This window comes from Oratosquilla oratoria, chromosome 1 (assembly GCF_046742065.1).
Source record: "Oratosquilla oratoria isolate Oo_2021 chromosome 1, ASM4674206v1, whole genome shotgun sequence".
Classification (NCBI taxonomy): domain Eukaryota; kingdom Metazoa; phylum Arthropoda; class Malacostraca; order Stomatopoda; family Squillidae; genus Oratosquilla; species Oratosquilla oratoria.
Window position 1 is genome coordinate 120,197,516 of NC_134777.1, and position 14,709 is coordinate 120,212,224.

General features: G+C 39.9%; 1 protein-coding gene across 4 annotated transcripts in view; it reads left to right on the forward strand.

The window, feature by feature from the left end:
- The window catches only part of Phax (phosphorylated adaptor for RNA export), a 30,696-nt gene extending 16,240 nt beyond the window's left edge, over positions 1–14,456 (forward strand). For 3 of the 4 annotated variants that reach the window (XM_076185770.1, XM_076185778.1, XM_076185785.1), the window contains 4 exons: positions 259–350; positions 2,663–2,840; positions 3,240–3,391; positions 7,166–14,456. In XM_076185770.1, the coding sequence (XP_076041885.1) occupies positions 259–350; positions 2,663–2,840; positions 3,240–3,391; positions 7,166–7,276 (533 nt within the window). In that variant the 3' untranslated portion in view covers positions 7,277–14,456. The remainder of the gene's footprint in view (positions 1–258; positions 351–2,662; positions 2,841–3,239; positions 3,392–7,165) is intronic. The other variant, XM_076185782.1, reaches the window with a different exon arrangement.
- Positions 14,457–14,709: the final 253 nt, after the last annotated feature.

The following is a 14,709-nucleotide window of genomic DNA, read 5'->3' on the forward strand; positions in this document are numbered from 1 at the left end:
CCCAGGGCAGTGGACAGGATGCAGGGATGATCCATTGTCTAGGAGCCAAGATAAGATGGAGGGAGAAGGGTGGAGGGGAGTGGAATATATAGGAAATGGAATGAGTGGGAGTGGTTTCTATGCATTTTTCTTTTTGGCTACCCCTGTGTAGGGGTAAAAAGCCTTTGGTATATGTATGTATGTACATTGTGCTTTAGGTTATACTAATTAGACCAGACGAATGACTTCAACGGTTTCTCTCTCTCTCTTCCTTATTAGTACGAGTGGTGACAGTATTGGGGAGAACCAAAGCATTAGAGCTATATAAGGAGACGCAGAAGTTGGAACAAGACGGAGGCCTGATGACGCTGGTAAGTAAGAGGTGTTTAACATAATACGTCAGTTGCACAAAATCTAGTAATATTTAAGGGTGGATTGAATGTCAGCCTACTGATCTTCCATTCTGCTTTCCTTCTTAAGTCTTTCTTTATCTACCTCAACGACTCCAACTCTTCAGTGTGATATTTTCTTCATATCTCTTTACTACACCATTTGTTGGCCCAACACCACTACATTTATGTACCTCTTAAACCTTATTTAAATAATTCCATAATGCTTCTTTGTCTTTTTACTAGTTTAAATCAATCCAGAATGCTCTCAAGTCTCACTAACCAGTGCCATATGCACATGCTAATACCCAAATCTCCCTTTCCACAGTTTCGTATCATCCTTGAAGTTGCTTCTCTTCCCTATGCTATGCACTCATCTATCTCATGACTAAACCACTCCTGACACATTACCCACCAGTCTTCCAAACACCAACTCACCCTCCCCTTTCAGTTTTGTTGAACCTGGCAACTCCCTTTCCAGAACTGTTCTCCTCCTCACCAGCGGCGGTGCCAGGAATTTTTAGTTGGGGAGGCTAAGGGGCGGCTGAGCAAATTTTTTGGGGGGCTGAGCAAATTTTTGAGGGGGCTAATAGTAATATGATAATACACATATATTATCCTCATTTCAGAAGGGGAGGGGGTTAATGGTTGGGCTAGCACTGATGGCTGACAAATCTTTAGCCCTGGCAATTAAAGATTCCACTTAATAAAATTATTTCAATGAGTGTTTTAAATTTTCAATTTGCTCATTTCAGTTGGGGGGGCTGGCCACTTTTTTGGGGGGGGCTTTAGGCCCCCTCCTGGTGCCGCCACTGCTCCTCACCTCCTCATTTCTCACTCTATCTAGCCTAGTAACCCCAAACATACTTCTCGGGCACCTCATCTCAAAACACATTCAAACTCCTCCTCTCCTCTCTTATATTCCATGTTTCTTTCCCATACAGTGCTGTCAGCATAATCACTCCTTCATACAATTTCCTCTTAACATTCATTCCCAGATGTCTATTTCTCATTACACTTTTTAATCCTCCAAGGCATTTACTTGCTATCCTCAATCTACATTCTACCACCGCTCCTCCCTTTCCTGCCACATTTGCACCCAAGTATCTAAAACTATCTACTTCCTCCAGTCTCTCTCCCTTAATACTCAGTTCCAGTCTGCTGCCACTTGCTCCCCTTGTATATCTCATCACCTTACTTTTACTCACATTTATCTTCAACTTCCTTCTTTTGCACACCTTCCCAAACTCTGTCACAAACTTCCTCAATCCCTCCTCTGATCCTGCTACAAGCGCAGTGTCATCAGCAAACAACAGCTGGCTTATTTCCCACTTCTCTATTTCCTTTAACCTCTTCACTCCGGGGCACATCGCACGTCTGGCAGCATTAGCTGCCCGACGTGTGATGTTGCGTCATAATAATCGCATTATAAAAAATAAAGTCAGTGCTCAATCGTTCGTTCTCTTTCACCCGTGTATTTTGATAACCATAGAAAATTGATGAAGCCAGTTTAGAGAGAATGGAAATTACGTAGGTACGACTACAATAAATATAATCAAGATGGCGACGTCGGCATCATCGAGTACCCACTTGCTCCTCATGCCGCCTACGTAGGCGTCACCGTATGGAAATGGTTAACCATCTCTAATCCCTGACCCATTACCCTTGGATCTACCTCTCACACCACCCCATCCATGTATAAATTGAAAAGCCAAGGCAACATAACACATCCCTGGTGAGTTCCCACCTTTTCCTCAAACCACTCATTCTCTCCATTTCTGATTCTAACACAAGCTCTACTACTCTCATAAAAACTCTTAACTGCTCTTAACATCTTCACTCCAGGGCACATCGCACGTCTGGTAGCTCATTAGCTGCCCAACGTGCGATGTTGCGTCATAATAATCGCATTATAAAAAATAAAGTCAGTGCTCAATCGTTCATTCTCTTTCACCCGTGTATTTTGATAACCATAGAAAATTGATGAAGCCAGTTTAGAGAGAATGGAAATTACGTAGGTACGACTACAATAAATACAATCAAGACGGCGATGTCGACATCATCGAGTACCCACTTGCTCCTCATGCGGCCTACGTAGGCGTCACTATATGGAAGTGGTTAAAATCTTTCCTCCTATCCCATGTATCCGCAACACCTCCCACAGTGCCTTCCTGTCTAACTTGTCATAAACCTTTTCCAAATCCATAAAGGCCCCAAAAAATCTTTACCATTTCCTAAAGCTTTCTCATATATCTTTCTTAACAGTAAACCAAAAATTATGTTTTATCCTTTAGGACCTGAGAAGGCGACGAACATCAGGAGGAGTCTTCCTGCACATCCTGAAGAGCTCCCCAGGGGTGGAACGATCAGACATCAACAGCATTTTCCAACAGGACGACAAGTCATCCCAGTTGTGGAGGAAACGTAAACGAGTCCACCGAAGACGTAAACGTCACGAGTCGAACCCCCAAGGTGGGTGTGGAATTAACTGGCCTAAGACGTACTCGTGTTTATTTCTCAATAGATACTTTTTCACGGAGAAATTATTTTGTTTCTTAGTCTCCATAATACAGGAATACTTCACTATACGACCGAGTGATATAAAGTAGGTAAAACAAATGTTGGGTGTATGTGAAAGACCCAAGAGGCCAAAATTGAGGGGGGAGGGGGTTGACAGGGTCCATGAACACAACCCCCTATTTACATGTAAAACCCTTAACCTCGATATACGAATTTTCGCACTGCGACCAGTCAGCAGGGAACACAACTCGGTTGTATAGTGAGGTATTCCTGTACACGAATGTTGTGCACAGAAAGGGAAGCAAATGTAAAAAGGAGAAGGTAGACGACTGAGGAGCTTTGCCTTTGCAGGTGAAGCCATAGATGAGGACGGGCTGCATATTGGTGGGTTGTTCTCGGACGACACTGGAGTCAAGTGCCCTGGTTCAACTCCAGTCACATCACCTCAGCCTTCAGACAACGAGGAAGACCTCACCTGTTCCACAGAGCCAGTAAGAATTGAGGTATCATAGTTATGAATGGCTAATGCCCATATTAAAAAAAAAAAAAAAAAAAAAAGGTTTACTTTTAGCCATACATACATGAACAGCCCTTCATCCACAAAGAGCCAAGATAATCAAGAAAACAAAAGGATGGGTGCATGTCTTGGGTGACTACTTCTCATATACTCATAAAGGGGAAGGGGCCTGTTCGTATAAATAGAATATCTATCTATATACCAAGGACTCCTTTCCCTCATAAGGGAGGGAGGCAAGTCAAAGGAACGCACTCACTCCCACCCATTCCATTCCCATCCAATCCCAATATTTCCCTCTTATCTTAGTTCCATGTAGATAAAGTGTCATCCCTGTCTTCTGTCCACTGTCCTTGTACACCAAAAGACCCTTTCCCCCTTATAAGGGGGGGTGGCCCAGTCAAGGCACACAACCATTCGACACCCACACTAAAGGCTGCAGGTCTTTTGCAAGACAGACAAGGGGGCAGTGGATTGATTGATCCCATGGAAACCCATTTGTTGTACTTTTTCTTCGCTCTTTTTGGATTAAGGGTTGTTCCTGTCCTCCATCCACAGTATAGATCAAAAGCAATATTATTATTTATATTATGATTTTTATTTATTTATTTATTTATTTATTTTTTTTTATCATTACATATACCAAGGCTTTTTCTCCCTTATAAGGGAGGTAGCCAAAAAACAAAGGCATAAAAAACCATTCCCACCCATATTTTCCACACCCAACCTAGATATGGACCAAAAGGTCTCCTGTCGGCATGCTCCACCTTTGTAATCCTTTGTAAGCAATGCAACAAGACACAGCCCCTCTACAAGAGGGTCTGACAGCCAGAGCTGACTTACCTCCAGTTTCATTACGTGATGACTTTCCACTCCTCATCCACTCCATAATGTACAGAATAGAAATCAATTTATTGTCTGTTATCAACCACTCTCAACTCTTACCTATCACTTGTCCATTCCATTCCCTGCTCATTGGATATTCCTTTTGTACCCAAGGTCCCTTCACCCCATCCATCCATCCATCCATCCATCCTGTTTTCAAGTGTTTCCCTCAGGTTTACTCCATTCTGCCTTCCATGATCTTTTATTCTCATCTTTCTTCGTTCTTTCCATAAGCCCAAGCCATCCAAGTGCCCATGTGTGTGATTCACCATGGTCTTGGATCACGTGTTGGACTCGTGATTGATAGATGGCCTTTGTATTCTCTTGATCTTGCTTGTATCCTTCACTCTGTGTGGGAACCACACTACTAATACATATTCCAGTCTTGGATGGATCAGGGTTTCAATGAGGTAATCATCATCTCTCTATCCATATAGTGAAACGCCACTTTAATCTTCTGCAGCACAAAGGATTACAAAGGTGGAGCATGCCGACAGGAGACCTTTTGGTCCATATCTAGGTTGGATGTGAAAAAAATCATACATATACCAAGGCTTTTTCCCCCTTACAAGGGAGGTAGCCAAAAAGAAAAGGGCATAAAATCATTCCCACCCATTCCATCACTAAATACACTCCACACCCCTCCACCCTCCCTCTTATCTTATTTTGCTCACACATACTACCTCACCCCCCATCCACCCGCCCATTCCACCTCATGCAATCACAACATCATCCATATACAATCATTCTCCTTTCACCCCTGTGTTCTGTCCTCTCACGTCATTCTTCAACTGACTTTCTCCTCTTCCCCAAAGCCCCCTTCACTCCATTCATCCACCTCATCCTAGGACGTCCCCTCATGTTCACTCCTTCCACATCTGCCTTCCACATCTCTTTTACTAGTCTTTCTTCACTCATTCTTTCCATGTGTCCAAACCATCCTAATATTCTTTCATCAACCCTATCTCCCAGCTCCTTTTCCACCCCTGTTCTCCTCCTCACCTCCTCATTTCTCACTCTATCAAGCCTAGTAACCCCCATCATACTACTCAGACACCACATCTCAAACACATTCAAAGTCATACATACATACATATACCAAAGGCTTTTTTATGTATGTATGTATGTATGAAAAAAAATCATAATAATAATAAATGAATAAATGAATAACCATAACAATGTAAATAACAAATAAAATACATAAATAAATGCATAGTCCTTATGTCTTTCCCACTATCCTGCTGATAGGTCTGTCAAGTGGCAGGTTGTTTTATCAACACTCCCAAATCTTTCTCCTCTTTTGCTTTTGTAACAGGTTCACTTCCCAAGGAATAGTTTAAGGATGGTCTTTTGCCGGTATTGCCCATATCCAGTACTTTGCTTTTCTCGGTATTAAGTTTCATTTCCCATTCTTGACTCCATGCAAAAATAGTGTCTAGATCTTTGCAATAGTCTACTATCCATTTCATTTTTCACTTTTCCTGATTTCTAAGTCATCTGAAAACATGTTGGGATAGTTTGTTGTTCCTTAGTGACTAGATCTTTGCAATAGTCTACTATCCATTTCGTTTTTCACTTGTCATGATTTTTAAGTCGTCAGAAATTATGTTGGGATAGTTTGTTGTTCCTTCCATCATATCATTGATCTAGACAAGAAATGTTATCGGTGCAAGCACTGAACCTTGTGTGTGTTACCTAATTGTATGTACATATGAGGTCTGTTAGAAAAGTATGCGACATTATTTATTTATTTTTTTCAAAAACCTGATGGATTTGAATCAAGCGCACTTGCATGAGCCGACCTTGAACCTTCGTGCGCATGCATGAATTTTTTCCTGCCTGTCGATAGTGTCAGTTGCTGGTAAGGAACATTTGCGTTAGGTAGTGTGTAGTGCTCTCATTGGTTTTTTATTGCTTCCACTGTGACGACTGGGATTTGGTTTCCGGGTCATACCCGTACACCCTGGACTCGTCACCAGTGATTATGGTATTCATGAAGTCGGGGTCACTGGGGTCACTGTTTGTGGAGTTCAACATGTCCTGTGAGACTTCAACACGAAGTTGCTTTTGCTCCGCCGTCAGCAGCTTCGGCATGAATTTTGCTGCCACTCTCTTCATGGCCAAATCTTCGGTCACAATGGAATGTGCCGAAAAAGTGCTGATGCCCACCTCTTCTGCAATTTCTTGGATAGTCACACGATGGTCCTGCATCACCACAGCGTTCACTTTGGCAATGGCCTGGTCATTTCGGCATGTTGATGGCCAACCGGAGCATGGCTCGCTCTCCACCATTGTGCGGCTGTCTTTAAACTGGTTGTACCACTCCTTAATCTGTGTGATGCCCATAGCATCGTCACTGAAAGCTGTCTGAATCTTCTGAATGGTTTCCACCTGGCTGTTGCCCAGTTTCTGGCAAAATTTGATGCAGTAGCGCTGCTCTAGTAGTTCTGTCATTTTCCTTGCAATGAAAAACCACCAAGAGCACTACACACTACCTCACGCAAATGCTGCTTGCTAACAACTGACACTATCAACAGGCAGGAAAAAATTCATGCATGCACATGACGGTTCAAGGTCAGGTTTTTGCAAAAAAAAAAAAAAAAAAAAAAAAGTCGGATACTTTTCCAACAGACCTCGTGCATATACAAAAGGCTTTTTCCCCCTACAAGGGAGGTAGCAAAAAAAAAAAAAAAAAAAAAAAGGCATGGCAAAAAACAAAGGCATAATATGTATGTATGGAAAACTATCCTTCAGACATTTAATCTTTCTGAATTTGTTCTTGTGACCTCTTAACTCCCTTGCATGCATGCATGTGTGTATGCAAGAGTCACAACTCTGCTAAAGTGTTAATATGTAATCTCTTTTCTTGTCTTTGCAGGCAAGACACATCTCAGTGAGCCAAGTGGCCACCTTAGTACAAAAGTCCCAAGATGGTTCATGCTCCAAAACTCTGGAGATGGCAGCCGCCGACGAAATGGACACTTTGTAAAGCGCTCTGTGATTTTTATATTCCATCTTGTTCTGTTCTTGTTTTATTCATTGAAGTTTAACAGAATCAGGAAGTCATTGCACAGTTTAGATTTTTTTAAGAATATTTCTTTATATGATTAGATGTAGAATTCCATTGTTTTGTCTGGATAGAAGATGGGAAACTCATGAAATGGTAATGTGGTCATTTGAATATTATTTTTTAGTGATTTGAAAGCAAGGGGGAACTAAATTTATTGGTTTTTATAAAATTGATTCCTCATCTAGCCCACCTGATTTTTTTTTTTTTTTTTTTACATAGGGAACCATATTGAAAATTATAAGATTCTTTGACATAATGATGGGAGGGAGCAAGGGTGGTATTATAATATTTGTAAAAAAAAACTCTCAGTAACTTAAGTTTTAATCTTTTCTGTCACTGTTGTAAGTAATTAATTTTATTTTGTTTACAAAATCGTAAAACAGAAGCTATTGATATGTGCGAGTAAGTCTGCAAGCACTTAGTTTGCATAAAGCCTAGTCTCAAATGTCCTACATACGGCAACTGGAGCACACTTACGACAGTGTGTCGGGCCGTGTGCATCATTGTGTTGTAGCCTGTGTGACAGCTGAGAAAGGGAAGGAGAGTGATGGTGTCTAAGAACAGGATTAGTGGTGGGAATGGTGGCAAATAGCTCCCTCTTGCCTATCCATGTTGTACAATGTCTCTCTGCCAACCTTTGGCAGCTGCCTTGGGCTATACTTTATAAACCTTGTTAATGCTAAGGTTAGTTTTAATGGTTATTTTGTGCAAGCTAATAACAACTACCACCAATAGGACATACTTGAGTGATTGGCATGTTGCTAGTGTGCTGAAAGAAGTCCATCAAACGTCTTCATGGGTGAGTGAGTGAATGAGTAGTTTAGGATAATGTGAACAGATGTACGAGGCGATGTGGGGGGAGGGAGGAAATCTTAGTTATCCACGAAAGTTGAATGGTGATCCCCGACAAATGTTTGAAGCTAGTTAACCTCATTACTGCAGTAACTTGCATAAGCAATTTTGAATTAATTATGATCAATTACTATGAATAAAATTTTGTAAAATGCATTACTGTTATGAAGGGGTTGATCAGAATAGTGGTAATATCCTCACTATGATGCATCTTGTAAGCGGAATAGATTGGGCAGGCATTGGTCTGAATAAATTTGATAGAATACTGTGGCAAAGGAATTCAAAAAGGTTTTCTGATATGGACAATAGGCAGTAATGGTGATGAAGTCTTCAGTGGACCGATAAAGAACTTTTGCATGAAAAGTGAACAAAGATTTTTACCAAATATTGATTGAGCACTGGAGCCAGAGGAAGATTTAATGTGGCATTAATGATGACAACTGTGGATGGTGCAAAATGTATTCTTCAAATTTATTGCTGTATTTAATTTTCTTCATGACTGTATTCTCATTTTATTTACCGTCTGTTCAATTATTCGAAGCTCGCTGGTCGAGCGGGCTAGGGTGTCATTACTCGCAGCAAAAGTCGAGGGATGGCGGTTTAAACCCTCCCGCGAGCGAGTTGGACCAAGGGCATGGTTAATTAGATTCCATGCTACAAAGTCCTCTGTAAGGTGCACTGTCCTAGTTTCCTGATAGGGGTAGTTTGTGACATTAAAATTTCTATCTTCTATCAATTATTTTGTGCTGTTATCATTTACCCTATCAGGGGGTTGCCTGTGTGGTATCGGCAGTTGCTTTATTGGCACTCGTAGCTCCTAGAGGAAGGGTAGCCGGAGATTACATTTCTTATTGGCTTTGATGGAGCACTCGGTATATTTACTTTTTGAATGAGCATATGATTCAGTTTTGTCCAATCTGTTTGATTTTTTTTTTTTTTTTTTTTGTTATACAGATACTGGTAATTTCAGGTTTTGCTAGAAAAGGCACGTGCAGGCATGTGGCATTTTGTGTTTTGTGAATATGTTATATTTGTATTTACATATACCAAAGGCTTTTTCCCTCTGACAAGGGCGGTAGCCAGAATACAAAGGCATAAAATCCACTCCCACCCATTCCATCCCCACATACTCCACTCCCATCTACCCCCCTCCCTCCCTCTTATCTTGGCTCCTGGATGACGGGTCATCCCTCCGTCTTGCCCACTGCCCAGGTACAGAAGCAGTGTTGCAAGACACAGCACATCCACAGCAAGGCTGCTTCATTAAATTGGTGACCCACTCTGTCCCCTCATGCAGAAATGGAGAAGACGGGGAGAAATCCCTTTGGGCTGCATCAATTTATTTTTCACATGTACTCCCTTACCCCCATACCCCACCCACTCCCCCTCATGCATCGCAGCATCATCCATACACAACCATTCTCCATTCACCCGTATCTTCTGTCCTCTCCCGTCCTTCCTCAACAGACATTCCCTACTTTCCCAATGCACCTTTTACCCCCATCCATCCATCTCATCCTTGGTCGTCCCCTCAAGTTCATTCCTTCTACCTCTGCCTTCCACACCTCTTTTACTAATCTTTCTTCATTTATTCTTTCCATGTGTCCAAACCATCCCAATACTCTTTCATCAACACCTATCTCCCAACTCCCTTTCCACCCCCATTCTCCTTCTCCCCTTCTTGTTTCTCACTCTAGCCTAGTAACCCCTATCTTACTTTTCAGGCACCTCATCTCAAACACATTCAAAACTCCTTCTCTCCTCCTTTCTTATGATCTATGTTTCTTCCCCGTACAGTGCTGTTGGCACAATCACTCCTTCATACAATCTCCTCTTAGCATCCATTCCCAAATGTCTATTTCTCATTACACTTGCCTCTCTCAATCTACATTCTACCTCCACCTTCACTCCTCCCTTTCCTGCCACATTTGCATTCAAGTACCTAAGACTATCCACTTCCTCCAGTCTCCCTTAATACTCAGTTCCAGTCTGCTGCCACTTTCTCCCCATGTATATCACATCACTTTACTTTTACCCACATTTATCTTCAACTTCACCTCATCTTTCCTTATTTCTCCTCCATTTTCCTCACTCATCACTATTTTTCTTAGCATTTCCCACTGCAATTACCTTTCCCTCCCTATCCTCCTTCACATTTAGCAACTCCCTAAAATACTCTGCCCATCTTCCTCTTACTGCCTTCTCTTCCAATATCATCTCTTCATCTGCACCCTATCTTTTCTTTTCCACTTGATTTGCCTCCTTTTCCTCACGTAATTTCTTTCCAAAACATCTTTTTATTACTTTCAAAATTTTCTGTCATACTCTTACCCTATTTCACATCTTGATTCATGATTGAAAATATATTTTTATTTCTGTATAAGGGTATACAATTACTCAAGTAGAATGGCTGAATGAAAGTATACATCCACCTGCCAAAAAATATCTCTCTCTCTCTTTCTCTTTCTCTTTCTCGCTCACAATCACTCTCATGCTCACTCTCACACACACACATATATGTATGGTATCTGTATGGACATAGTACTTGTGTACATACACACCCATCCACTCTACCAGAGTAGCAAAGAGTGGATTTAGGGAACATCTGTGCATTTTGCATTATCCAATTATCCACTTACAATCTCCCCACATTTGTATTCTCATTGATCAACCACGTGCATTCTGAGCTATTTCAACCCCATCCGTTCATCTTGATCTAGTTCTTCTCAGACTTCCTCCACCTAATTTTGTTTTTCAGCGCTTGTTAGCTGTTTCTGGTCTATTCCTTCCATGTGCCCAAACCACCTCTGTACTCTGGTCTGCCCAGGTATACAGTTTGATCTAAATTTACTCATTTCTTCAATGCAGCTGTGACAAGTATATGCACTATTTCATTTTGTCCTGTAGACGTAAAAAATTATTGAGGATGTTTAAAATTAAGCATATCAAGTTATGTAGGTGGAAAAAGAAGTCACGGGTCTAGTTCCGAGTTCCTGAGTTTATTCCTGACCGATTTCGCTCTATGCTTCTTCATCAACTTGTCACAATGTACCAGCATATCAAGTTATCTATTTCGTGAATAATAAAAGACTTGGAACAGTTTTATTAGTCCAATACAAAGGTTCAGACTGCAGCCATGGCACCAAACAAGGATGTATAAGGTATTATCCAAAGTTTCCAATAATTTTGATTGTGGGAGCAAACCAGGGGGGGGGGGGGGCAGTCAGGACATATTGAAGTTTGACCTAATCCCATAAAACTTTTCTGTTGACATTTGTTGAATAACTGGTGAAGACATGACATGGGAGTTTTCTTGTACCCAATATATATATTAAGGGTACCATTGGCAATGTTTGAAGCTGCTACACACCTTGTGAATGACTGGCAGTGCATGGTAACAATTATGAAATTATCTATATACAAAGGGCTTCTCCCCTCTTACGGAAGTAGTTTGTCAAGATGCATATCCACTCCCACTCATTTCACTTTCATCCACCTATTATTTTCCCTCTTAGCTCCTCATGGATGAAGGATCATCCCTGTCTCCTGCCTTCTGCCCAGGTCAGAAGCAATGCAGCAAGACACAGCACATCCACAGCAGGGCTGCTTCACTTACATTGCAACCCTCCCTTTCTATGAAAGAATAAGGTGTGGAATTTTTTAAGGAGCAGTTTTAGCTGGTTGTGATTGGATCTGACCTTAGTTGAATAGAAGAGAGTTGCCAGATACTGCCATCAAGTCACAAAGTATGTAGCAGGTTCTTAAACTGCCCCTGGTACATATTTAAGGACATACTAGAATAGAACCTTGAGCTAAGAACATAATTATGTGACCTCATCTGGAACAAGCAACTTTTTCATGGACTTGAGTAATAGATTTTATTCAGGGAGTGTTAGACTTTTATTCAGCTTGTTTTGTTCATCAGAGAACCCTGTCAGTTGATTGTGTTCCGCATCTGAATATAATTTGCGAACTAAAGGGCAGCCTTTGTATTAGGTTGTTGTTTCGTAAAGGTTGAAATGCATGAAATGGGTTTTCGCATCACATGCATGAAAAATAATTCAGAAATATTCAAAAGTTTAGTCATTCGAAAAATTAAATTCTTAATGAAAAGGACTTGTTGGGAATCACTATGTAGGTATAGTTGAAGGATGTGTGATAGTGTCTTGCAATTATCATTATGGTTATAGTTTTATATATATTTTTTGCAATGGTTCTGCATTTACCCAGTCTGTGAGGTGGATTGATGTGAATGATTTTGTTAGGGATCTTAGAATGTACTATGCCAGTGATGACATCACATGTCGACAGTAGTATGACAAAAACTTCCAGCCATCTTGCTTTCCACCTTCCAATGCTGGTATCATTGTCCTCATGGCCTTCATCATTATATATACATATATATCCCTGTCTTTCACACATATTTCCCTGTCTTTCACACATATTTCCCTGTCTTTCACACATACACAAATATGTAGTGAAACATTGAATGCCAGAACTATACACAATTTCAAGAATAAACTGGACGTGGAGAGATACGAAAACAGGTCACAACGAGCATAGCTCCTGTCCCGTAAAATACAACCAGGTAAAATACTAGGTAAATACACACACACTTCCGAGCTGTCAACACCTCTGGACTAGAGCTCCGAAGGCTGCCGAAGATGATGAAAATTCTCAATAGTGCAAAGAAAACAAGAGGCCTGGTTTGTATTGAATGGGAGGGGGAGCACTTGTGGTTACCCAAAATGATTTCTCTGCAGTGTTAAATCGATCCAATGAGAGAAAATGCAAGAAAATAAAAACAATGATTTTGAGTTGAATTTCAACCCAAATGGAGAGCCCTCTGGAGGCACTACACCAAAATTAAATGTAAATAGAAGCCTAGAGACACCAAGGGTATTTTAACTGTATAACGAAGACACTTTTTCTGGTTTTGGTAAGTATGAAAGAAGAAATTTGAGTTAAATCTTAAGACATGGAAAGGGAGATGAATATTAATAGAATATTGTGAGAGGAAGAACTCTTAGAACTAAGGAAAGATATTGTAAATCTAACAAAAGGCCTTTCTGAAGCTAGCAATGAGATGTGAACTAAAGAAATTAAATTCTGAACTAAATAATGAGATAAAGGGATTAAAAAAAGATCTAATGGAAATTAAATGTGAAAATGAAAAGATGAAAATCAGTAATAATACTAATAGTGAGAACTTAAGTAAAGAGATAAATAAAATACAGGCAATGTCTGAAAGAATTGAAGAAAACTTAGGTAGGAAAATTTGTAGAAAATGAAGAAATTGAATGAAAACAAAGAAAATGAAGAAATTGCTTTTAAAGAAATAGTACAACAACAGGAGCAGGAAAATGCAAAGGACAATTATTCAAGTAATCAAAGAAAAAACAAATTGGGTCAGATACAGTGGATAGGAAAAAGTGTATTGTGGTATATGGATTAGGAAAAACATGGTCTGGTGAGGTACACGAGAGAAAAAGTAGAAAAATAGCAATAACAATTTTAAAAGAAATAAAAGGTGGTGACCAGGAAGTAGAGAAAGATATAAAAGAAATGTACAGAGTGAGACAATATTCTAAAGAAAGAAATTGACCTTTAAAGATAAAATTTAAGATCACAAATGGTAGTAGAAGACGCATTAGCAAAAGCAAGTTAGCAAAGTGAACATTACAACAGTATATGGATAAAAAGAGAAATGAATGTTGAGGAAATAGAAAGATAGAAGGGAAAAATGTGAAGAGAAAGGAGATCGAAAGCAAGGAGTTCTATTGGAGGGTCATAGACACGAGGCTGAGGAAATGGCACATTAAGGTAAGTAAAACAAAAGAAACGGAAAATAGGAAGAAGGAAAAAAATTAAAAGTGGCCTATACTAACATGGATTAATCTCATGATTGAATGAACAAAATGATTACCTATCAGATGAAAATGGCAAATATATATCCATAGAAATGAATATGTAAAAGTGCACAGAAAAGAAAAAAGAAACTACAAAAAACATAATTGAAAAATGTAAAGATCAACTCAAACTATTCTATAGATATGTGAATGGTAAATTTAAAAATAACCAGGAAATGGTGAAACTATGCCACACAAATACAGAATACACAGAAGATCTAGAAATGGCTAAAGTCATGAACAATCACTTTAAGTTGGTTTTCACTAGAGAAAAAGTAGAGCATTGGGACAAAGGAAATGAAGTGCGATCTCCCTCCATGAGGGAAATAATAACACAAGGAAAAATGATAGATCAATTAACAAACCTTGATGTTAGGAAATTGCACGGCCCAGATGGAATTGCAAATTAGATACTGAAAGAATGCAAAGAAGAACTAATGGATAAAATATACAACATAATATGTTGCTCACTCAAAGAAGGAAAAATACCAAAAGACTGGAAAAATGCCAATATTGTAGCAATATATAAAGGAGGAAACAAAGAAGAACCAACTAATTTCAGACCAGTCTCCCTTATAAGCAGCACTGTAG